General features: G+C 41.6%; 1 protein-coding gene across 2 annotated transcripts in view; it reads right to left on the bottom strand.

Moving 5' to 3' along the window:
• opcml (opioid binding protein/cell adhesion molecule-like) overlaps positions 1 to 25,355 on the bottom strand; it is a 234,670-nt gene that overhangs the window by 30,763 nt on the left and 178,552 nt on the right. For both annotated transcript variants that reach the window (XM_071525387.1, XM_071525386.1), the window contains one exon: positions 16,808 to 16,933. In XM_071525387.1, the coding sequence (XP_071381488.1) occupies positions 16,808 to 16,933 (126 nt within the window). The remainder of the gene's footprint in view (positions 1 to 16,807; positions 16,934 to 25,355) is intronic.

Below are 25,355 nucleotides of genomic sequence, written 5' to 3'. Positions count from 1 at the left end.
ACACACACACCACATGCTACTTCGCCACCTCGAACAGTCTAACAATACCCCGCACTCCCACACTGTGATTTTGGGAGTGCATTTGGCCAATTAATCTGAAAAGAAAGCTTGCTTGGAGACTTCCCAAAAGTACACAGGCCACACAACAGGTCGTTGGGAAGTACTTCTTCTAATCTCACATGCTTCAGTTTCACTAGCCACCACTGTGCTGTGCTTGGGCCTGGCTGGCCAGCAATCAGCATCTCCATTACCATTAAGATGTGTCCCTAGTTATACAGAGATTGGCTTAAGTTGACCAACGTGATCCCTCTCCAGACATGACATCCTTCTGTATACTCGCTCAATTGATTCCTCAGTTTGAGCTGTAGAGATCGAACATAATTAACAATCAATCTATAATGTCATTGCCAATCACTGAAATAAATTTCACGGGGAACTTGACAGGCTCTAGACGGGAGCTTGGTTTTCAATCCTCTTGGCCTTTAAGACATGTCAAATAGATATTACTGCTTAGGATGCCACACAGCCACTGCTTTCTAACGTAAAGAAAAAGCTTTCCCGACGCACTCAAAATGGGTGGCTGAATATATTTTATCTTGCCATGTTTTCGACCAACTAAACCCTGGTCCTAGGGGATTGTAAAACACATTGTGATCCCCCAAGAAAAAAACAAAACAAAAACAAAACAAAAAACACTTCCCACTCAGGTCTCAAATGCTAAAAATGTATGCACTTGTACTTTGGATGAAAGTGTCCATCAAATTTGTTATGCATTTTGTGTCTGTCCTCTTGCCTATGCTTGCTCTTTTGTCTGTTTGAAGGCAGTAGGGTAGCACAGTGAGTAGGAGGACCTTTTTTGCAAATGGAGGACCCTGGTTCAAGCCCTTGGCAAGCATCTGAATCCCTACCAGCTCCAAGGGAGCTATGCAGCTGATCTGCAATCTGACCTCAGCGTGGAAATGGCAAGCAAATGAGAATTTCCCTGTGGAAATCAATAAAGTATCTTATTAGTAGTAAAGTAGTATTAAAATCAGGGGCACAGTTACCACCATCATAGAGGATCACTGGAGAATTTGCTGTGTGCAAATAATGGCTAAAAACAATTCAGTCAATTCAGTAATTGTATAAGCAAAGGTGAATAGTGTGATGAGGTAGATTTGTGCCCAAATGTAGGCTACTGTGACACAGTAAACTGTCTTGTCTTTAGCCCTAGTCTCCAAAACACTCTGTAGCTTTAGAAGAATCAGCTCAGCTAACTTCAACAAAATGTTTATAAATTGTTTATAACTAGCCAACTAACCAGCAAGTTTAACGCAAATTTTTTGGGGCATTTTTGCTTTATTAGATAGTTACCATGGAGAGAGACAGGAAAGACAGGGCAGAAAGCGGGGATGACATGCAGCAAAGGGCATGGGCCGGATTCTAACCCAGGCCGCTGTGATTAGGACTTTGCCGTAATGGTACGTGCTCTACCGACTGAGCCATCAGGGTGTGCCCAACTAGCCAGCAAGTGAATTTAGCAAAGCAACTGATGTAGTTACCATGCAACTAGCCATTACTAAGGTTAGCTTGTACCATACATGGTAGATATGTTCAAATCTGATGTGTTAGGATGACTATGGTTAGCAGGTTAGCTAGGTTAGTTAACAAGCTGACATTATCTTTTGATGACGTAGACAGCAAGCAACCCACATGCCAAAATATGTACATTCTGTATCTACATCTGTAGTCAATAACTGTGTACAGGTTGTATAATTTTACAATGCACATACAGTATGTCTACACTTTCTGTACATGCTGTATGTATGGTAGGATGAGTAAATGTTTTTCCAGGGATTGTCCCCAGCTGGTGCTGTCACCAGAAATGTCCCCGGATTCCCCCCTATTCAAACGGCATTAGCAATGCCAGGAAAGGTCTAGCTGGTGATTGGTATTTTTTACCTCAGTACCACAGGAATTTTATCCCGCATTAATATTACTAGCGGAGGTCTGTGATTCAGTGATTTCAGTCCTGTACAGATCAACATTAGTGATCATTACAGAGTGCACGGGATGTGGGAGTAACAGCTGCCAGGCAAATAACCTATACTGTTTTTCAGCAGACTCCTACATCCTCAGTCAGTTCTACTACCATACAGATTGATGGTGTGTGATTCAGAAATTACAAAAATTACTTTGTGTGGTAGACAGTCTGTAATCTGATGGGAATGATACTCCCCCTCAGTAATTTATGGTAGATTAGGTATGAGTAATAAAGTAATACAGCTCTGTCCATCTGATTCATTAAAATCACTGACGAACAATGGACCAATTTACATTGCCAGTGTTGCCCTGCCATACTGATCTGTCTGGACCTTTACTCTATTTTGAGTTAACTCTGATGTCCTTTAAACCTGTCCAGATCAACATCTGGTGTTCCAGCTTCCAAGCAATTATTGACTTGTGCACCCAGCATCTGGATTACAACAGCCATGTAACCAGTGGAGGTAGAGCAGCGTATCTCTTTATATCAGATGAAATTTCCCCACATGGAACTAAATGATCCATGTGGGGATATTAGTTCATTGCAGCAGCAAAAGTAATAGGATTCAGCAGGGAGAAAGACAAATAGAATGCAAGCACACAAATAGAATACAAAATGAGCAATAAAAGGAGGAGGAAAGTGCATTTAAGCACAGTTTGGTGCCAGGAAAATTAGACAAACTAGTGGAGAAGAGTGCAGGAGCTGCTGCATCTGGTGTTACAAAGATATGAAGCCACTTTGAGACAGTTTGGCCTGCTGTACTGTGGGTGACGCTGTGTGGCGTGCCCCTGGATTACCACGGTCCCTCAGAAAATAATTTCACCATCCGGATGACTGACTGATATTACCGATGTGCATGGGTAAAATCAAATTACCGACCTCCCCTGGTAATACAAATGCCATCTGGAGAGCGCTTATGGGTTAGGGCCCTCTCTTTTCTAATTTCGCTCTCTTTTCTTGTTTTAAATAGCTTTAATTTTCTATATTCTCCTTCAAAAGGGTTTTTAAACCACACGGAAACCACCTTCTGTAGCTGAGCTGCTGCCACATAAGTAAACCTATCAAATTTCAGATGTTGCTACCAGTCATGCATCACTCAAATTCCTCTCTAAAGTCTCCCTAATGTGCTGCATTACCGTGTTTGTGTAGACCTTAAACGTTTTTCTTCATATTCCTCTCATTTTTTATATATTGCATTTTCATTTACTTAATACTATGGATATTTTACTTTTTTTTTTGTCCCAGTAAGATATATTGCTACTACTCTTCTTATTTACATTTTTATATTTTTCTTTGCTGTATCCTAGTACTATTTCCTACTGCAACAGCCCAATTTTCAATTCAATTAAAAGTTTCATGTTATCTTCATACCTTTTTATCTTATCACTGTGCTGCACCTATTAAAACAGTTTTGCAGGCATCTCAAGCCCCCGCTCCTTCCTGCATCCTCACCTTTGGCTTTCTATTCTCGGTGAAACACTTTCTCATCTCATCAACACACATCGTCTTATCACCATTGAAACCCATTTGGTGGTGAATAAAAGCTGATAGAATGAAGTCATAGCAAGGCAAAGTAGGAGAGCAAGTGACTTCTCCCCAATTTTTTTGTTTGAATGAATCCATTACTCAGATATACAGTATTTGTTCAAATTGTTCTTAAAACGCACAGTGCAAGTACTTCAGGGACTATTGCGATAAAGACAGAGGCATTAAAATACCTTAGATCATTTTACACCCTGTAATTTAGATGGCATTACCATTTCTATATTATTGACTTAGGTTAACAGGTAGGCAGATTTATCAGTACACCTGGGAAGATTATGTTTTAGCATGTGTGAGTGTGATTAACTAATTCTAATTATGATGAGAAAAAGGTTGCATTACTACCAGAGAGACCTTGTTACTAAATAATAAAACATTTCCTGATGCTGTTGCTGCTAAAAAAAGGAGGGGGATTATATTATTGTCAATAATGACATTAATATTGACAGTAATATTGATGACTGGTTTCAAATGCATGATGCAAAAACTGTGGGTAATGTGGTGGAAAATTACCCTGTACTGTCCAGATGAGGTGATTTGTTGTGCTCATGCTAGGTTGGTCTTAAACGATAAGTCAGCACAGTCACATGCCAACCTAGGATCAATTCATATCTTATCTACAATATATTCTATGATGAAAGTATATGCAGTTAAGCCAACCAGCAGTGGCTTTTCTATTTTGGTAGGGACACACTTATCCACAAAGGATCACACGTGTCTTTTCATGTTTTTGCATTTAGGGTGTCATTCATTATCACCTTTTTGTAAGCAGGGAACCTTTAAAACCGCTACAGGCATATCAGACGAAAATGTTTCATGAATATGCAGAAGGCAGAGAACAACTTTCACTGAACTTGCAGTCAATGTCCTTTGCTTCTCAATCCTCGTAACAGTGAGCATAGCCCCGCTGTGTGAAGCACACTCGAGCCTGTGTGCCAGTGACTTCTTTATTGTGTGGCAATCACGCGCCAATTAGTTTGACCTAGTTTTACATACGACAAGCCCAAATAGGTGCATTTGTACAGTTATTTTATTTTTCTTCCAGTTATTTTGTTTTTTCCCCCCATAATGGAGTGATGAATTTACACAGGGACATTTCACACATCTGAATGCTATTTTGTCCCAGTGTAACTGATTCTCCGAGGAAGATTTTCATGCTACAGCCTGACCAAAACACTGAACAATTCTAAGCAGGATTTGATTTGAGGATCCAACATTACCAACATTAGCACATTAGCCTAGCAATAAATTCATAAAGAACAAAGGGACCGATTTTCAGTACACTCACGGTAGTTAAACTGATCACAGTAATTACAGTTTTATGACGCTTCATTGAAAACCCAACCATTATGAGTGAATGAACGTGAATCCTAAAGGCCTTTTGAATAACTGAATGTTACAAATAATAATAATGTATTCCTAAAATTGTTATTAAAACTGAGGATCTGAAAGTGCACAGCAATTGAACTATAACATAAATAAAGCGGACATTACAAATGCAGCATCTCTGCAATTACATTTGAAGTACAGGGCACGATTCTGACCCATAATTAGGTTTTACCATAAGGTGCTGAAAGGTTTTTCTGTGTGTGGGAGGAAATCCAGTGTGCGCTCGTACACCAGTCAATAGGGTAGAAGTCCGACAAGCATCAACCAACTGGAGGCTGGTGGCCTTATTGTCCCTGTTCCATGAAGGACCTACGGTAGGTTTCTAATAGTTTTTAGTTAAGAAATGTTTTCCTTCGCTGTTGCCATGGTCACTGGCGAAACTGTGGCTATTCTTAGAACTACTCAAAGATTTGGCTGTAGCTGCGATCGCGCCTCTTAATGGAGGAAGCCGAGCAGCTCCTGTGCGGCCGTACAATCTACCTGCAGAGTCCAGGTCGGCGTGCTCGCCACTGGTTAGTGTGCAGGAACATTGCATCAAGGTGAGAAAAGTCGAGAACTTCAAACTTATCTCAATGCAGTGAAATAATCCTCCGAAAACCGGATGGCACAGTCTACCATTAAATTGAAAAAGGATGTTTCACACATCACAGCGTCGTCAGGTGCTTCACGGACGAAGTGCCTCTTTCAGCTCCTCAGCTTCATTTCCCCTGCCTTTCTGTAATGGCTTTGTAGTCAGTTAAACTCACTTCTCTGACAGAAATACTATCTTTTTGTCACAATAAAGATCACACGTTTGATTGCGAGCGATCAATAGTGCCGCCGTCTATCATGATGGCAACCATAGGACCCGGGCTTTGGCACTGAAGAAAGGATTCAGAGCTGTAGTCCTTGCGAGCGTTGAGTGACACCTGCAAAATCTACAATCTTATTTTGTCACAGTTCTTTATCTGGGGGAATGTGCATCTGCAAACTCGGTGGCCCTGTAGTTAAGCAAAGGTGTTTTTGTCTTTTCGCTGAGGCTGTCTGTAACATCAAGCTGCGTTTTGACGGATGGAAGGAGCTTGTGAGTGGAGATGATTTTTTGAAAGAATGCCACACAAGACAACAGTACAAGTTTGCAACCTGAATGAACTGATTTTCCTCTGCCAGCGACCGTGCCTGATCCAGGATCATTTACCTTCTCCCTCACATCTACTAAAGCCTTCCTGATTTTATCATTCAGGTACCGCGATGTTTCAATCCGGTTGCCTCTGCCCTCACACCTTGTCTCGCTCCAGAACTAAAGAGAGCGCTCTGTATGTTTTTTTTTTTTTTTTTTTTTCAGTATGGCTAAATACTCAGCAGCCACTGCAAACAAGCTGTAGTTTCTGAACAACTCCAAAGAAGCTTTTGATATGTATTGACCCTTTGGTGATGTCAGCTATCATCAGATTTTAAGTGGGCACACCACAGGGAACAAAGCATGAGGGTTTTCCTCCGGCAGCCTGGCTGGCGTGCCTTTGTTTCTGCCTTTCATCTTTGTTCCGTTAGCGTATGATTGTCCTAAAAGGGTACGTCAAGCTCCTCCAGCCTGTTCTGGATAATGGTGGACAAATCAAGCCCTATTGATTCAGGGGCTACTAAAGCCCAGAAACTGCGCCTTGATTTATGGGGGTTTGTCCTGGGTGACATTTCATATGATAGCTGACATTTTGATCTTGGTGGCTGCTGACATCTTGGGTGCAGTCCAAAAGGATTGCAAAATACCAGGCTCCATTTTGTTGAGAATCATTTTACTAATATAGCGTCACTGTTCTTTATATTTTTGTCCAAGAGCATGGTCTGTTATCCCCCACTGTTGGATATGCTGTTTTCAAAGGCTCAAACTTCACAATAAGTTTTTTTTGCTCTTGTTTTAGGATGTTCCCATTCTTGTGGATATGCAGGATCCACAGATCCATTAGGACCCTCTTATCTCTGCCAAAGACACTAGAAACTAGCTAAATCATGACTGGAGGAACATCACAACATTACAAAACATTACAAAAATCATGATGTTGTCGCATTGCTTTAGGAAACACTCCAATCTCCTAATTGTTTTGTCCTTCTGTTATCAGCCTGGATAATTTATTTGAGAATAACTCACAGAAGAGCGGTGTGCTGCCTCATTTTTCTTTGAACAAGATTATCAGGTATATCTGAGTCTGACTTTCTCTCCTTTTGCCAAAGGTATAAGCAAAAGACTCTTTAGGTATTGGTTTGTAATAATTTGTTTTGCTTTGAATTCCTACAAATCCCTATTCACTGTTATCAACAAAACAAAATGCTATTGTGAAAACTACAGTTTACCAACAATATCCACTGCCTGGTATGAGTGTCCTCTCCACAGCATCACTTGGAATGCAAATTTAAAGTCACTCTCAGTAATCCTCAACAAAACAACATTCGCACGAGACAATTTATAGCTTCATGTGTTTCATCCTGTTGAGTGAATTGAGCTCATAACACACTGGTCCAATGCACTGCTGGGCATTTGCCATACCTGCTTCACAGCTGCAACCACATTGTACCCCATGCCTCGATGCACATAGTGGGTGAACGCTCAATGTATATTTGTACAGTGACAGTCTATTGCTGTGGCTGCAAGGCATATGATACAGCTGCTATGTGTATGTATGTAATGTGTTACTTTGGAGGTTCAGCAATTTCAATTACAACAATTTCTGTATATTTATTGTAATTGGTAGAAATACAGTTCTCGCCCCAGCACATTGTTTTGAATTAGGTTGGGTTATGAAATTAAAAAAAAGGTTATTTTCCATGTGCAAATAAAACCTAAGAATCTATGTAAATATACCTAAAATGAATATAACCAAATAATTCTAATTTGGCTTTGAAAAATCATTATGGAAGTGCAGGAAAACACCGTGTATTTAGCACTTGACAATAGAATTAATACATCTTAATCCTATTACCACTTCCTTACCATGGCACAATTATACACTATTAGAAATCTCACTAATTTAAACCTGACTAATTTGCTGAAACAGTGGTTTTGGTTTTGGTGAACGCTATGATTAGCATATTAATAACAACCAGTAAATAGGATTATGGAAAACTTTGTGAAAGGGATGGAATAGGAATCACGACTCTTGGGCTGGCAGCGTGGGGAGATGTGGGAACAAAAAAGCTTGGAGAGGTTGATATATCCAATGATCCACTGACCTGAACCTGTAGAGAAGCAGCTTTTATGGTTGTGTGCTTAAACGCTGTCTAGATGTATGCATCAGCATTGAGCAGATTACTCAGAAATGTAACCTGAGCTGGCTAGCAATCTAGAAAACGTATGGTGTTTTTGTTAACTTGCAAAACTTGGTTTGGTAGTTTCTATTTACTTGCCCCCCATAGTTTAACCACCAATAATATCTATTGCATGCCACTTGTCCATAATGTAGTAAACTGAGGAGCTAAAAGCAACTCTTCATGCCAAATCATTGTCCCAAAACCTACTCAGATGAAGCATAGCACTGAAAAGGCCAATGGATTTTGGGGGTGTTAGAAAAGTGCAACAAGCTGTCATCTGAAGGGGGTAAATGTAGTTATGAGTACTATTTCCTTGTGGGATTTTGAAAATCTAATAACACTGGTTTATACAGAAAGTGGGTCCAGGAAAAGCCACGGAAGGACATTTCGAGAGCTGAGATATTTCAATTATAAAATTCAAAACAGCCAGCACTTGACGGCGGCTTGGCCTTTCTAGCGTTAATAGGCAAAGAGATGGTAGTCATTTAGACTTGGCTTTCAGTTCTTCTGTTCTTTCAGAAAGAGCAGACAGTGCGGAGGCAGAGCCAATGTCACCAAAATTACCAAAAGCTACCTATTAACAATTCGCCAAGTATTAAAAACCTTTATCAATGAAATCAACTGGAACCCCTGAGAAACTATCTGTAATCAGATTACACACTCCAGAAAAGTATCTTGGGCTGATGACAGTTAATACAAGGATTATAGTTTCCAGTCACTCACCAGCACTAGTCCCTTCTGTAAAAAGGTAAATAAGGGAAGCATTACGCTATTTTTGGCAGAAATGACAACTTCTGTTTAAGTGGATTAGCATTGTTCCTGTATGAAAGCTTCCTATAGTAGCTGCCCAAAGAAGGCCTGCATAAGTTTATACATCTGCAGAAAAAAAGGAAAAAAGAAAAGGCACAAAATCAAACAGAGAGGGATTCCCACGATGGGATTTTATGCAATGCTGCAAAGTTCAATTCATATTGTGACAAATATGTCTTGTGTATCCTGTGGGCACTCACAAATGTGTGAAATGTTGAGCGTCATTTCTCTAAAGTGCCAAATGGTTCAATGTCAAAGCGAAGGGACAAACCAAATCTTGTTCCATATGTTTCGGATGAAGGCGCTGGCAAATTAGAACATCTGGCTTCTTGAAAAATATTGTTTTACTATCATGGCTCTGAATCAATTTGGCTTTAACTAATTGTGTGATAATTATGGACGGTAAGCCTGAGGTAATTCTGCTTGCAGAATACATAAATGCTTGCCCATGCATGTATGAGATCTATAATTCAGTGCTTCTGTTACAGTATATGTCATCACCTGCTGCACCGAGAGAGTGTTTGAAACACAGCCTTAAGTCACTGTCAATAGTCCCCGGTCAAATTCACTGCGGTACACATCAGTGAATAAACATAATATCATTTCTACACTGTATGTGTCGAGCACTGGCAGTGACTTTGTGGGATAATAAAGAATATCTGTGCTCAACAGCGTCATGCACAGCTGACCCACTGGCATCTTTGGAAATGTGTGCATGCATGCAAAGTACTCTACAGGCCTATAATAACATGTGCCTCCCTCAGCTGGCATCCGAGGATTAGTCCAAGGGCTTTTTCCAGTCTCCCTCTCCTATATGAAAAAAAAAGCTCAAATTGAGTGAGGAATGTCACATCACATTTGCAAACCAACTACTGCGTCTCAAGCGTCGGCCTACACCTGACTCTCAATATCTAACTGTCAATGCCGTCTATGGTCAAATACCGAATCCAAGAATGCTAAGTCGATACTTGTGTCCTTGTAGAGAAAGTTCTTTCCTAGTTGTCTTGGAGACAGCAAACTTCTCATGAAAGTAAGCACGGAGAAGCATCTTTACAGTTGCTCTCAAAGTCCCTGCTCTTTCAACCGGCTCTGCACTGTAGACTGTAGCACTGTTTGGAAGTGATGTATCGTTCTCACAGTAAATCTCGGCGCTTTTCGTTCGCTCTCGTCAGCCAAGTCACCATCCGATGCGTCCTTGGTTGGCAAATAAACTTCCGGGACCTTTATCCATTATCCATCCTCCGTCCTTTTTTTTGGAGTCACATTCACATCTAGAACGATAACTATAAAGACAACTATAAACTATTATGATACATTGATGCTCAAGCAATCACACAACAACGATACGGTTTTATTTCGGCACTGAGTATTCAGAGCAAAACAGAGGATGATTACTTTACTGACTTGCTTTTTTTTCACTTGCTCTCTCAAGTAAATAACGTCAAAGCCGAAGGATTTGGGTTCATGAATTGCTGCAAAAGAGAGTGGAGCTGGGAGAATCAAACGCTGTTTTACAACTTAACACAATTTACCACTAAGATCCTCCAATCCTGATGCCTGATCCCACGTGTCATGTTTCTTTTCAACATTGTTATAGAGGGGATGGCCTTTGTCAAATAGTGTCGGCTTCCTCTGCACTTCTGCATCCCAAAAAAATCACTCCGAGATGTAACCAAAAATATAGTTATAGTTGGATGGATGGATTGGATGTTTATATCCTTGTAGTGGGAACACAGACATTCTACGTATTTACTTATAACTACATTTTTTTATAGTTATCTTTATAGTTATCGTTCTAGATGTGAATGGGCCTTTAGCTATAACGTCAACCACGTCATGGAGGACACATGAACAAACAAGAATGGAAATTGGTAGTGCATGATTTTAATGAGGTGCCAAATCATTCCTAAAATGATTCTCTATTATTCGACCCCTACTTTTGCAAATCTTAAAGGGCTGGTGTGCCTCTGTGTCTGACTGTTCAGTCATCAAAATGCTCTTCTCAACCACTTAATACACATGTACAGATATTGCATCAAATATAAATGCAGTTGGAGTGGGCCAATCATGCTGCTAACATTAAATAACACTTGGCTAAATTACACTGGGTTAAATTACTATCAGGGAGGTGGGGGGCAGATGTGGCTTGTGTTCATGAATGGAAAGGAACGCACAAGATCATCTGGCTGGCGAGCACTACTGGAATGCCCAGGGCCAAATAGTCATTTAGACTGCACTCATCAGCATTCATTTCAAAAGCAGAGGAAATGCCCAGATGCTGCATATGCAAGGCTATTACAACTCTTGGATGACCTGTTGGGAAACCCGTATCTAAGCAATAACAATACCTATCTTGTATTCCACATGATATCGACAAAATATAGTAAATGCCTCAGATGCTTATGGGTTGCATTTGAATTGCCATTGTGTTTTGTAAATTGCTAATGTCTTGGTTCTGAACTGGCATTTTGTTTTGCGCTTCAGGGCAACCGTAATGCCACAAATGATTCAGAATAATACAAGCATGATGGCGGGCATAAGGGTCAAATCACTATTCACAAAAATGGCATGTTGCTGCTGTGAAGCTCTTGTCCACTTAAAGGTAACAAGTGTAGGAATGCTCTATTATATTGCTGTCAAAGGAAGTGCGATGGCATTTTTTATATTGCCATAACTTACTTGAATAGTCTGAGATTGCAATATATTATGAATGACCTCCATATTGTGCAGGTATATATAGGTAGGAGAGCAAACAACATTCAATAGGCAAGCCTTGAGTTCAGAAATTATTATAAGCCTATTTTTTTTCTTGTAAACTGTAACAACTTTTTAGCAATCTATTTAAAAAATAGATTTTAAAAAATTTAACATTGGCCTTCAACTAGAGTTAGGCTAAATAGGCTCAAATTGTGGTTCAAATGACGCATTTCAAGTATAAAGTGATTATGATGTGTGTAATGCAGTGAGCATTTTAAACATCCCTTTCGACTGAGTATCAACTGGGAAAAATGGGGCTCTCTCAACCAATCACAGCTCAGCGTGTGAGTGTGTGTGTACGAGGCACGCGCACGTGTGTGCTCATGTGTGCAAAGTGGGGAGAAGCGGAGTTGAAAGGACAGGCGGGGCTCTGGGCTGAAGGAATTGCAGACAGACTGTGAAAGAAAAAGCAGAACTTATATTCCCCTCAGGAACTAGATGTTTGTGTGTGTGTGTGTGTGTGTGTGTGTGTGTGTGTGTGTGTCAGCCTGCAAGGCATGTGTATTTCAAATTTAAGATAGGTTTACTTGTTTTATAGCTGTCAAGAGGATGAAAACGTATCAAGATCTTGTTACGCAAGCATATTGTTTAATACATGCACATACTGGCAATAGATATGGCTGGAATGCTAAGCAAAAAATTGCAATTGCAGCTTTTTAAACATAAAAAAAACTCCTAGCGTGACAACTGTGCACCATATATGCCTATTAGTTTATTCACCTACTTATGTTTTGTGTGAATGGACCTTATAGCATTGGAGTGGAACTGTTTTGTGGATAAACCAGGCAAAAAAGTGAATATTCAGAGTGACTATTCAGAATGTTTTTTTCTGCCAACTCCAATTCTCTGTTTAGAGGCTTGTATTCCTGCATTGCACTGGGATATTCAAGCTGTCTCTTTGATCCAGACTGGAAACCTGTTTGCCACTGCCTCCAACTTTGATGAATATTGGAGCTTGCAATCTGAAGTCGCATGGGCCCGTGTCATCTATTCCCCATGCAGACAGGCCCAATACATGTATGGCTTTCTTTCCAGCGTAGGAGGCAAGTTGTCAAGTGTCATACAATCCAATTTGCTGAGGATCCTTTCTCCTCCCGTCTTTGTGAGAAACACCTGCACGCGTGATATTTCTCTTCCTGCAGCGATCACTGGGGGGAGAGAACCAACCTTCACCAGCGTCGGCGGGCGATGCCGCCGCATTGTTCTCACTGGCAGGCACATCGGGGTAAATAGCGCGCCATTTGTTTTCTGCTGTATAATGGTGTGAATGGCACTCTTGAGGAGAATATTCACAAGTTGACGTCTGTCTGCGGCGCTATGGTTTTGTCAATCACACATTGACACTGCCAATTTGTGGAGCGATTGGCCTTCAGGCTTCTTCTAAGTTATTCGCTTCGTGATTTCTTTGCCAGGGCTCAAACTCAGGAAAAAAACAACAAGAAAAACATATCGTCACCGTCGGGTGAAAACCTTGCATCTCCAAAATGTCACCTTTTCAGAAACTGGCCTTGTGTCCGCTTGATGACGATGCGTTTTTGACTTTTGAAAGGGTTTCATCAGCCTAAGAGGATTCAGAGGATTTTCTGAACCGATAGAGGAGCATGTAATCCTTTAGCTGAAGTCAAAATCACCAAGATCTCCAACACCGGAGTTACAAGGTTTTCACATGACAGCAGCAATTTGCTGTCCCCGAAAAATACTTTTTTTTTTGAAGGGTTTGATTGATGCCTGCTGTCACACTGTGTGCTGTCAGTGTTACTTTTTTACTATATATAAAGAAGAGCCCCTCTGGCCTCTTATTATAACTGATAGGCAATTACAAACAAGCAAAAACACTTGTAGAGCGCGGCCCGCATTACAACGATCTGTCAATCTGTGAAGTGTTGAGCGCTAACAGTAATTGAAATGGGAAAGGCCCAAACTCTGACATCTGAGTGCGGGTACATTCGCAACCTATTCACTTTAATGAATCTTAATGGGTTGACGGGATCCATATAGTATTGTCCTCTGAATAAACTGTTTTCCCCCGCCCATATATCTTCTAATCCTTTTAGTGGCCAGCAGCCAGAGATTCAGTGGACAGCGTTGAATAATTAATGTTGTCCTCACTTCGTCGAAATGGGGACAGAGGCTTGTAGCGCACAGAATAAAGCTGAGACCTAAATTGACACGGCACATATATTAAGTAAACGGCCATAGGAGCAAAGCATTTATGGGCAGCTACTCTCCACACAACTCTTACGTTTGTCACCACCTCTATTGACGCATTATTTATTGACATATAGAGCCTTCGGTGCCGTCTGTCATTCAAATAGGGCAGCGGAAATAGGATTCAAATAGCCCAGTGACAGGTGAAATTGAAAACGCCTCAGGTGTCCATTTTGTTAACAAACTTAAGGCTCGGCTTAGGCGGTGCATCTTTAATATTGTTTCCCAGGGCCAGTTCTCTGTCTTGTCACTTGCCATCTTCATACTGGAAAAGGTGAGGCATCTTCTTGCATCATTGGCTGCTACAGTACATTTGCTCATGTTCCTGACACCAGCGAGTGTGAAAATCTAAAATGATATGCCGTGGAAAAACAACTATCAAATGGCGAGGCGGCTACATCGCAAGATTGGAGACTTTCTAGAAAATGTGGTTTAACTCGAGGGGGGGGGGGGGGAAGGCTGCTCACTTTAGTGCTGCGCTAACAGACACAAACACTATCCTCTGAGGGAACAGTCCATTATCGCTGGCGACAAACATGAAAAGCAAACGGTGAGGAGCTAGTCAGGAAAATGCCACTCTGCAGGAAAAAAAAAAAAACATTTAAGATTCTGCCAGCGAGAATTTCTTTGGCTGCCCAAACATCTCGCCGCATCTCCTCGCTTTTCAATACTGCTACTCAGAGAAATGTCAAATACGATAAGCCATTATCTTCTCTGTTGACAATAACACATACACGCGCACACGTAAACATAGCATGCCAGTCTCCCTGGCTACGGACGCCTGCGTATTGCTTTTCAAGAGTGATTCCATAACTTCATGTGCCACTGTTGTTGCCGCGGTGTCCATCCAGGGTTTGTGCTGAGAATTGACTTGCTTTTCTCTCACAAGAGACTCAAATGGGCAAAGCAGAGGATTATTTTTCAGTTTATATAACAAACAACCTATTGACTTATTTTGAGGAATAATGTTTCACTTGCAGAAACAAGTAGAAAAATGCTCTCTTTGGTGACAGTCTCTTTGTAGACTGGGCGTATTTGTCTTGTTTTTGTCCTTAGGGCTTCTGAGCAGCTCTATAGTCTCTTGAACACTTGAGGCTGAGTTTGTACTGAACAAGAGGGTATCAGCATTAAAGGGGTATTACGTAATCTACGACTTTTATCGATCTATTGGCGACAAAGGCAGTGCGACAATGCTGACAGGTCTCTGGCACAGCCTGTATTAGACAGAAATAAAACGTCCTTAAGGCACCTTTAAGGGGATAGAAATAAGGGTTAAACAAGTTTCAATGTATACCAAAATCACAAAAATGGACTGCAGAGGGTGAAAGTATACTATTTTTACAGTCAGCGTGAATGGGTTTCATTCAAGTTATCCTTTTTGAATGTGATTACAACGCGCACTTCAGGTGAACAGTCTGCAGGGAGATCATGATATTCAGAGTAAATATTGGGGAACCGGTAAATCGGGGGGAATGGAAATGTTGTTGACGGCTGCGGCGGCGGAGAGCCGCTGGGCCGCGAGGAGCCGAGTCTGCTGGCTCTGTGTAGATAATGGGGAGGGAGGGAGGAACAGCTGGGCCGTAAGCATTCATGTCATGTTGGAGGCTGAACATCTGATCCTATAGAGAGGCAGCGCATGACTCACGCTGCTGAATGCTCAGTGGGAAGCGCGGCGCCGACACAATTAGAACACAGGACACGCACGCGCACACGCACGCGGCTTACTTGGCGCTCCTTCAGGCTGTACGGTGCCAGCACAACAAACCCTACCGAACCGACCGTGGCCTCCAGCCAAATCACGGCCGATCGGAGCTCGGGGGCCCCGGTCAGGCCGCAGGTCGCGCGGCTTCGACCCCGCAAATCCTCGGCGTCGAAAAAAGCAAACAAGGCCTCACCCGCTAGATTAAAGCCCCGGCGTTATTCCTCGTAAGCCCGGCCGCGGCTACGCAGAGACAAACGCTACGCATTCACATCCCGCCGGAGGTAAGCGGCTGCTCTTCACGTGGGCGGCCGCTCATGTGAAGCGGGTGTCGGAGGTGTGCAGCGTGTGGGAACGTCGACATCGGAGGCCGCGTGCGTGGGAGAGTCGGTTCAGGCAACTTTAGGTTGAGGTAATGCTGTTGCAGCTTTGTTTGACATGTTTGTAATGGGGAAACTTCTCAAATACCTCTGACAATTGCAAAAAAGAATTATGACAACAATATAAAATGGACTGTATCCAGGTTATAGAGCTGAGGCGATGGATTTAGATACATAATGCCAAAGAAAATACTTTTTATCAATACTTCATGATGTGGTAGAGTACTAACACTAGGGAACCTTTTCTCTGTAACTTCCCACCCAACACCTCATGAATTTAAGCTGCACGAAGAAACTTTGTACATTGGTGGGCTCCAGATGGCAGCGAGAGGGACCTGTTTAAAAAAATCTTAATTTCAATAACCAGAGATAATGCAAGGTGGCGTCATAGTCCCGGTCGGCCTGTGATTCTTTATACCAAAGGATAGCAAAGGGACGAAAGAGGCAAAAGATCTAACACTGGTGAGTCCAGCTTTCTCTGCTCACTTCTGTTTAGGAGACCGTTTGTACTTAGCTCTTAAGTTTTGATTCATCACTTCTGGAGTGGATTCTCATATCAGAATTTCATCTGGGCAAGTAGGGCATCTCAATTAATGGGAATGGGACACTCTTAACTGTTGCAGACCATTTAGTCTGATAGGACAGGTGTAGTTTTACATACAGATCTTAGTACAGCTATAACAAAAAAGAAGTATGTCTAAACAGCCGCTTGCTTACCTCTTGGCGAGTGATGCTTCCATATGATGTTAGCCTCGGGTCGGCCAATCGCCAGGCACATGAGATTGACGTTGCTGCCCTCGTTCACCGTGACGTCCTTCGATATGTTAGTGATCCTCGCAGGTACTGAGGGGGAAAGGAAATCATGATTGATGTTTTTGGTTTAATTAATGACACGTGAGTAAGGCGCTTGCTATTCCACGTGGTAAATACAGTGATGAGGTTAAAAATAAACCTGAGTCGGGGACTCAATTAGCATGAAATGAGCTGACAAATTTGACAATCCTCTGGCTCGCTGTGGTGTTATACATGATTGATTTTCTTCATGATGTATCTTTGCCACACTGCTCATTAGACAAGCATCAGCCAGATTTGGAGTAAGACATGATTTCATGTTTCTGGCTGGGGCAGCTAGATCTATGTGTGTGTGTGTGTGTGTTTGTGTTTGTGTTTGTGTTTGTGTTTGTGTTTGTGTGTGTGCTTGGTTAAGTGTGCCCTGTGAGACTGAGGGTACAAATCAAGAGTCAGTAGTTAGCCTCCTTCGCTCTAATATAACTCACTCCCGGCAACTTGAACTTTAAGATCATTAATGCAACAGGCAAGACGGATTTTCAGCTGTCTTCTCATTATCATTTTTACTGTAGGCTTACTATCAATGGTAGGGTATATAGCTCACATTGTTTGTTCCCTATAAAACACATTGATCTTATTTTGAGACTTGGGCCTGGGAAACAGAGGGGGTCATTATATGGAAGCAGCACATAGCTGTAGGCCAGTAAGAAATCTGGACTACGAACATTATAGTTGGGTTTGGAGAAAATTCAGGCTACCAGCCCAGAAGGCCTGGCCACATAAAACTAAATTCTATACCTGATTCTATTGTAAAAAATCAAATTTAAAAAAAGGCTGGAGGGCAGAAAAAGGAAGGCAATCATACAGATTTTGATGATTCATAGTTGGTCTCCACTGTTTTGTACAAAAGCTCCATAATGATTTGCTGTCAGTGCACAGTGGTCAGGCTGGTATTGTGCAGAAACTAGTGCTGAACGTTGCATTTGTTAGTCTAATGCTATTTTGGGAATTTCAATTCTGAATGGCAGAGAAGATCAATGCATAGAGTACCAACATCATTGGGTACTCTGCAACTTTACTCTGTCACTCTGCCTGTACTTAATAAATGATAATCTTATTCATAATTGTATTCATAATTGATTCATAATTGTCTTGGTCCAACGACTGGACTACCAAGCCATTATTCAACAGTCGCTCTCACGTTTGTAAGACATCTCTGCGATTATAATGTTAAATTACAGTATTAAATATTGAGCTTAAAACTGTATTTAACTCTCATTTAATTGGTCCTAATTAAGACAGCATTTTACTAATGTATCTCCTTTGAAATCTTGTATTTACAGTAATGCATCCAAGCTCATGGAATTGAATTGGATTCAGTATTAGAGCGGGAATCGTAAAAAGGCTGCTTTTTTCGCACATATTCCACATAAATAAAAGGTAATGAATAATTGTGGTCATAATGTGTGGCCTGTGCCAGGGGATCAGAGCTGGAGTGATATGCTACTCTGCATCCCATTGACCTTTTGAATTTACTGATTCAATTAGTATGCATTCCTAAAGCCAGCTCGATTGGTTCATTTAGGACACAGCGTGCAGCCTAGTTTTCTAAATGCCACCCAAAAACTTTCAGTAACCCTTGATGTGAAACCTACTTCATAACCCATTCATTACCAGCATCATAGCAGCTACATGACTCATTCATGAACAAATGAAGTCTTATACCAACCTTCATATACTTTTCATGTGCTACCCATATCAGTATCATGTATTGCATACTTGGCAAAAACCAAATGAATAAATATGTAGTGGCAATTATGAATAATGTACTAGCATATTACTATACAACTACTATACAATTTATTCACACACACACACACACACACACACACACACACACACACACACACACACACACATTCATGAGACAAAACTTGATTACACAAACAGAACCGATCACAAAATTAATTGTATTAGAAGGACAATTACACTGAACATAAAAAAAAAATCTTGAAAATCAATGCTGGATTTAATTACTGTGAGCCATCTAACATTATCTTCCTTAATGTTGGCTGACTATTTCATTAGGATGACCTTTAAACCTGCTCAACAAGAGAAAAGTGGTTTGAGGAATAGAATTCATATACTGAACACAAATACAGTATATGCATACATGTATTTATGTACACATGTACATACATAGACTGGGCTGTTAGCTGTGATCATGGTTTATTAGTCAGTGCTTTCGTATGCAATTCACTATTGTACAGAATTTTCATTATGCAAGATTCTATACTTTGTTTAAATTGATAAATAGTTGTGAGCATGTAAACCCAGGGATGCTTTTCACCATGCTGCTTATTGTCATGCATGACATGTGGCATATGTTCTGGATCCTCTGACCTCTCCAGGAGCATGCAATGACCTGTTAACAATACTGCAAGTGTTTCTCCACTCATAAATGTTTTATGTGCTGCTTGCTGCTAAGCACGTTGTGCACTCTTTTCATTTTATGCACTGGATTTTTCCATCTGCACTAGACTGATTGCACTGGTAACTGTGAATGCTGCGAACTTGTGAATGTGTCACTGTTATATTTGAGGTTGTGGGTTCTGCACACTACATGCTTGCTGTGCTGAGCTGTGGAATCTGTATTTCCTTCAGGACAATATTTAGTATAATATTGTATCATATTAGGGAGTAGTATTTATGTATTCCATTCTTTCTTCCAATGAGTTAGATCATGTTATCACCTGCAGACTCAATGGGCTATGTTCAGTTTGCTTAGAAAACGTATTGACAAGATATGTATGAACCTAAACTGGCTAATTATCATTTATCAAAGCAGCTACTTTTTTTGTGGGCCAGCCAATCAGAACAAAGATGAGGCGGGGTTTGAGGCTGCAGAGGCAACCAATTGGCTCCTCTATACATAGAAACCTAAACCAGTGGTACATTCACCAAGCATGCATGTATCTATTGTTGGTTTATGTAACCTACATCTATTTTTATCATGTAAACAACATGCTGTATATCATCATCAGCTGAACAGTGTCTGGTGTTGTCGGAAACAAAGAACGCATCATGTGACCTGTTTTTTTATATTATAAATTACGGATTGAAACTGCCAATAGCCAGTATTTTGTGCCAATATGCAACATCTTTATAATTGACCATTTTCAGAAGGATAAGTCTGCCTCAAAATATTCTTGTGAGAGTGAAAAAGCGTCTGAAACAGCATTCAGACCATCATGGGACACTAACACTCTCTATTGAAACCCAGACTGATGAAATTCTTGTATGTGGGTTAGCTGCTCCTGAAGGCAGGGTGAGGCAGGTTTCACTGCAGGTTTTACAAACTGACACCTCTAAAGCTCTTGAGTAAAATCCTCCCACGCCACACTGGAATGACTCCTCTGGTCAGCCATCTCAAGTCAAAATAATAATAAAGACATATTGACCAGCTGTGGTCAGGGACGAACTTCCATCATATCACAGGTGGACCAAAGTGACTGGCCAATCCAGGTTTTAATAACAGGCCAATATCAACTCGATATGTTGGCAAAGCGATATATCAGTCTGACCCTATAATATCAACACAAAGCATAACTTCTTTTGCAAAAAAAGCAGAATAGTATGAACTAGTGCAGGCTCCAAATGTTGGCCCAAAAAAGAAAGACTTTTGCCTCAGGAGTAAGAACCAAAGAGTGGAGTAAAAAAATTGATATTTCCTTTTAAAAAGTGACAGTAACAGTTAAAAAATAAGTAAAAGTGCAAAGTTTCTGAAGATAGAGATAATTAATAGATAAATACATGTACTTTGTTATTCTTCTGAAACTGGAATGAAGTAAAACTGTTCCTGTTTGTGCCATAACACAGTCCAGCAGCATTTCCCACCAAATCTGACCCCACACAATGGCACACAATGTAAACTGCAGTGTAGAGGCTAGTAAGTGCGCCCAATCTTGCTGGCAGGTGGTCTTGTGCGTTTACGGTAATTACACTTATGTCTCAAAATGAATGTGGTAATGATTTATCGATGCTAAAATGCAAGACATAGCACCTTTAACAGGCACTAAATAGGGAGTGGGGAAGAGCGGAAGCAGCAGGCAAGACTTTCTCAGCCATTTTGACCTCCGGCAGAGATGAATGAACAAGCATCTGTGTGCAGAGCAGGTGACGGGTCCTCCAGCTTGATAATGCCAGTGGCCAGGTGATTAAAAACACAGCTCCCCTGCCACAGGGGCCGGCGCTAGATGTGACTGGGGGCCCGGGGACGCGTCACTCTTCATGTCGGCACAGCCAAGGTGTCACAGCCAGTAATTAATTAGAAAATGGAATCAAGAGGCTGCCCAAAGAGGAAGCGGATGCTTTCTTTGGGTGTTGATTTAACAGCAGACAGGTCAGAAGTGCAACGGTGTTTGCAGGGCACAGCAGCATGCTGGTGGAGTAGCTTGAGTCGTTCCATTTTCCTGTCAGAATAGGAATTATAAATTTATGGCCAATCTGCAGTCCGACAATGCAATAGTGCACTGCACGGGGGATTTTCTCACTCCAATTTTTCTTCTTGAGTATGAGAAAAGACATCAGCAAGGAACTGCTGGGTGGGTGGGTGGGGTTAATACATTTCAAAACAAAAGCTCTTTGAGTAGACTGAGCAACAACATCCTGCATTTCTCCTGGGAGTGAAAAAAACCCAGTTATCTCTGTTTTTTTTTCCCCCCAAGAAAAAGTTATCTAGCTAACATTAGCTTACTTTATTATTTATTCATTACTCTGTGTATGTGTGTGTGAGAGAGTGAGACAAAGACTATAGTGGTGCTGATAGAACCAATATAGCCCTAATCTTTTATGATTTTTTTAATGGATTGAGGTTTGATGGGATTACAAAAAAAGTAAGTGTTGCCTTTTCTTGGCTTTCATGATGTGTGTCAAATGAGAGCCAAGAACAAAATGAGAGCACTAAGCCATGATGTACAGATTCCAAACCACGCCGTTGACACCAATAACTTGCAAAGTAGCACACTTCTCTTCTTCCTCATATTCCTGCGATAATTATTCTACCTCCACCTAAAAAGCCACGGGAGACCGTGCTTTGCAGCGACTGCAGGATAGCTAGGAGGCACGGCTCGGAACGTGCGCCGTAAAGCGCGGCGTCAAGTGGCTTCTATGGAACACGGGAAACACCCCACTGTATTAAAAACAGAAAGCGGCGTTCTATCAATCTTTTATTTTTAGCATTGTCGTTTGAGTTTGAGCAAAGCAAGTGAGCGAATTGTGTTTTTTTTTCCTGTGAGGGGAATTGAGGAAACTTGATGTCGGTGTGCATGTTCGGAGGGGGCGGTGATCAGTGGTGCATCAAACCCATCAGAAATCTTTCAGTTTCACCTCAGACTTGATTTGAGCGAGACGGGGATATGAAACGAGTCTAAAAGCAACAAAGAAAGTTGCTCTCCGGTTTGTTTTTGGGGTGAGTTTGAACCATTGACATCCTCCCACATCAAAGCCTCCGCTCCTACGCCAACATTTGCCAAATCTATAATAGATGCTAACTCCTCTTTCATAACAAATTACTATGCTACTACAACTTCAAAGGGATCGCTGTCAGTAAGTTTTCAAATGTGCCATCTCATCTCGGAGCATCAGACGTCCGTGACAGAAATCTCGGCAACAGTCGGTGTTCCTGTCAGCGGTTATTGTTAATTCAGAAGAGCACCTAACTCGGAGAGAAGGAACAAGGAAGATATCCAAACACTCGGAGCCGGGGAAGTACGATCGAACACTCGGGGGCCCGCCGACGCTTTGGAGAGGTGGAAATAAACTAGGTTAGTTCCCCCACTGGTTGGTGGAAGGCAAAAGCGGTGACACCTGCCTTCAAACTGCCAAGCTTTCTCAGTTCAAAGGCAAGCTTTTCATCGGGGGACCCATTGCATCTTATGTTCCAGGCTTCAGTCCAACGTAATGACAGCGGCATTGAAGTGAAACCAAATGGCAGAGTATGATGTGCTGCGCAAATATATCATCCTGTGATCAGCATGAGAGAACCGCTGCACACAAACCGGTTGCGACGCCCGCTTCTTTAATTCCTTATGTTTACTCTTCGGTGTTCCTCTTCGTGGAAAAAAGACTGTGAAAGGCTTAGAATTTATGAACAGAAACACAACATGATAAAAACATAAGTATAGTATGTATTCATTTTCCTCATGAGTTGACTAGTGACAAGTAGCGATGTTAACTTGTTGTGAAATCCTTTTTTTTAAATAATGCTTTTTCAATGTCCCACCGCATTCAAATTTGAAACCTTGAAACCCACTCACCCCTACTGCCTGTGATAGAGATCTGCGGCTTACTTTCTCACACACAGCCCTCGCCAATTTTAATTGACCAGAACAAGGACACATATTTTGCAGAGGCACGTGGCGCGGGCACATTGAAACGCAGGCCGCGAGGCGCAGGCAGCATCTCCGTAGAAGGAGAGGCCTTCGGTATATTCTTCCTTTCTCTGTCTTCCTCCACATGCGGCATTCAGAGCTCACACTCCTATTTGAAAAAACTCTTTTGTGGCCAGTCAATGTGTGCGCCGGCAGGATTGACATGTTGAAAATAACTTTCGGAACGTGAACGCGAAGACGTAGCGGCGGTGAAGCGGAGGGCAGAACAGCACAATCAACCATATTACATTTGAAATCAACACTGCTATTAACTTATCTGCAACTTAATTCACTCGTTTATCTATTCATAATGTGCTGGCAGACGCTCACAGGTTTTGAACGCTCTCGCTTGAATCCATCTCACACCTGCATAGATGTACAGTGCTCACTGTGCCTCTGTTTGTGTGCGTGTGTGTGTGTGTGTGTTTTAAAGTGTAATGAATCTCCATCCCTGTTGATGCACGCTGTCAATGATAGCGCTTTTTTTGCAGAAAAAAATACCAAGTTCCAACCAAGTGAAACCGAAAGAGGGAACACAACACAATACAAATCAGCTTCCCCTCCACTGATAAATCAGAAGTTAGGAAGCACATTGAACATTGTGTACAACTAGCCACACCACAGCTAAGCACAGCAGAGACAGGAGTAACTGAGAGTGTCTGTAAACTGTAAGTACACTGATGCCATTATCAGTGGTGGGACCTCTTTTGAACGCGCATGCCAAATTAGGCTTTAGGCAATCACGACAAAGCTAACACAAAACTTGCTCCATCTACAGTAGGTCATAACTGTCGGTGTTCATTGGATCGATGTCTTCATCACGATGAAGCTCGGTGCGGATGGCGCAATTTAATTGCCGAAACTTCTCAAACACCCTTTGAAGCACGGCCGCTTTTAAATCAAACATTTCCACGTTGTCTCAAACCTCAGAATTACGGCTCACAGCCGTGGTGTTTGTGTCTGGGTTGTTTTTCTTTCTCTCCCCGATGTGTCTGTCGAGCGAGAAATCTTCACATCTGCCCGAGATAACGTCGGGCCGCAGAACAAAAAGCACGGCGCTCAGTGGCTCAGTGGCCAAGGTCATGGATTCAGAACCGGAGAAAAAGAAAGGTGCAGAGTTGATTGGGGTTATTGAGGCTGGGAGTTACATGGGCTTAGAGGTTTTGGGGGCGTGTGGATGTGGCAGTCCTCTAACTAGAGGAGTAGATTTGTATGCACATGCTTCAATCATTGGAATAAAAAAGTAATGTATACCACTAGCAATGTGGTATACATGCTCAAGGTCTATGTGGGCAAAACCTCACAGGCCCTTAAGGGCCTGATTGAGGAATGGGGATAAACACAGTCCTGTTGCTCTACATTTCAAGAAAACCCGACAAAGTATTTACACTACGCTATATTGGTATAGAGCATGTCTAGCTCCCACAGCGCGGGAGTGACATTCATAACCTGCAGCTGAATAGTGAGGTATATTGGATGTACTACCTGGGCTCTTTGGCAGCGACTGGTCTGAAGTTTGATGTTTCTACTGACTGACTTAACTACTTATTAAAGAATTATGAGAGAACAGTTTCTGAGAAACCGTACTACGTATGGGGGATTGATTTCATGTCTATATTTTTGAACTTTGAGGCCATATGATATTTAAAGTGGTGTTGAACTTTGGTGGTACCTTGGGTTGTGTAGCCTCCTGGCCGTGATATAACTCCAAAATCGGCGATTCTCTGTTATCTTTTGCTCCGGGGCTCAGTGAGGGGATTGGAGAATTGTGTTTTTTTTCTCTCTTCATTCACTGCCATTGTAGGAGGGAGGAGCAGGTCTGAAAATCACACTTTTAGCCCACAAATGAATGCCAACAAAGCAGATTCTGACAATATATATGTAAAAAAAACTTGTCCTGTTGTTGAATTGTGTTTAAGTGAATCGCTTTCTTTATGTTTATTAAACCTTTCAGTTTGAACAAGTGCAACACTGAAATCTGGTCAGAGGAAACTTATGCCGATGGAATGAAGAAAAGAATGTGTTCACCAAAAAAAGTGAGAGAC

This window comes from Centroberyx affinis, unplaced genomic scaffold (genome assembly GCF_046629955.1).
Source record: "Centroberyx affinis isolate AG114_WGS23_722 - 3 ecotype Tasmania unplaced genomic scaffold, CSIRO-AGI_Caff_v1 ptg001291l_1, whole genome shotgun sequence".
Classification (NCBI taxonomy): Eukaryota; Metazoa; Chordata; class Actinopteri; order Beryciformes; family Berycidae; genus Centroberyx; species Centroberyx affinis.
This window is presented reverse-complemented; position numbering and strand designations above follow the sequence as displayed.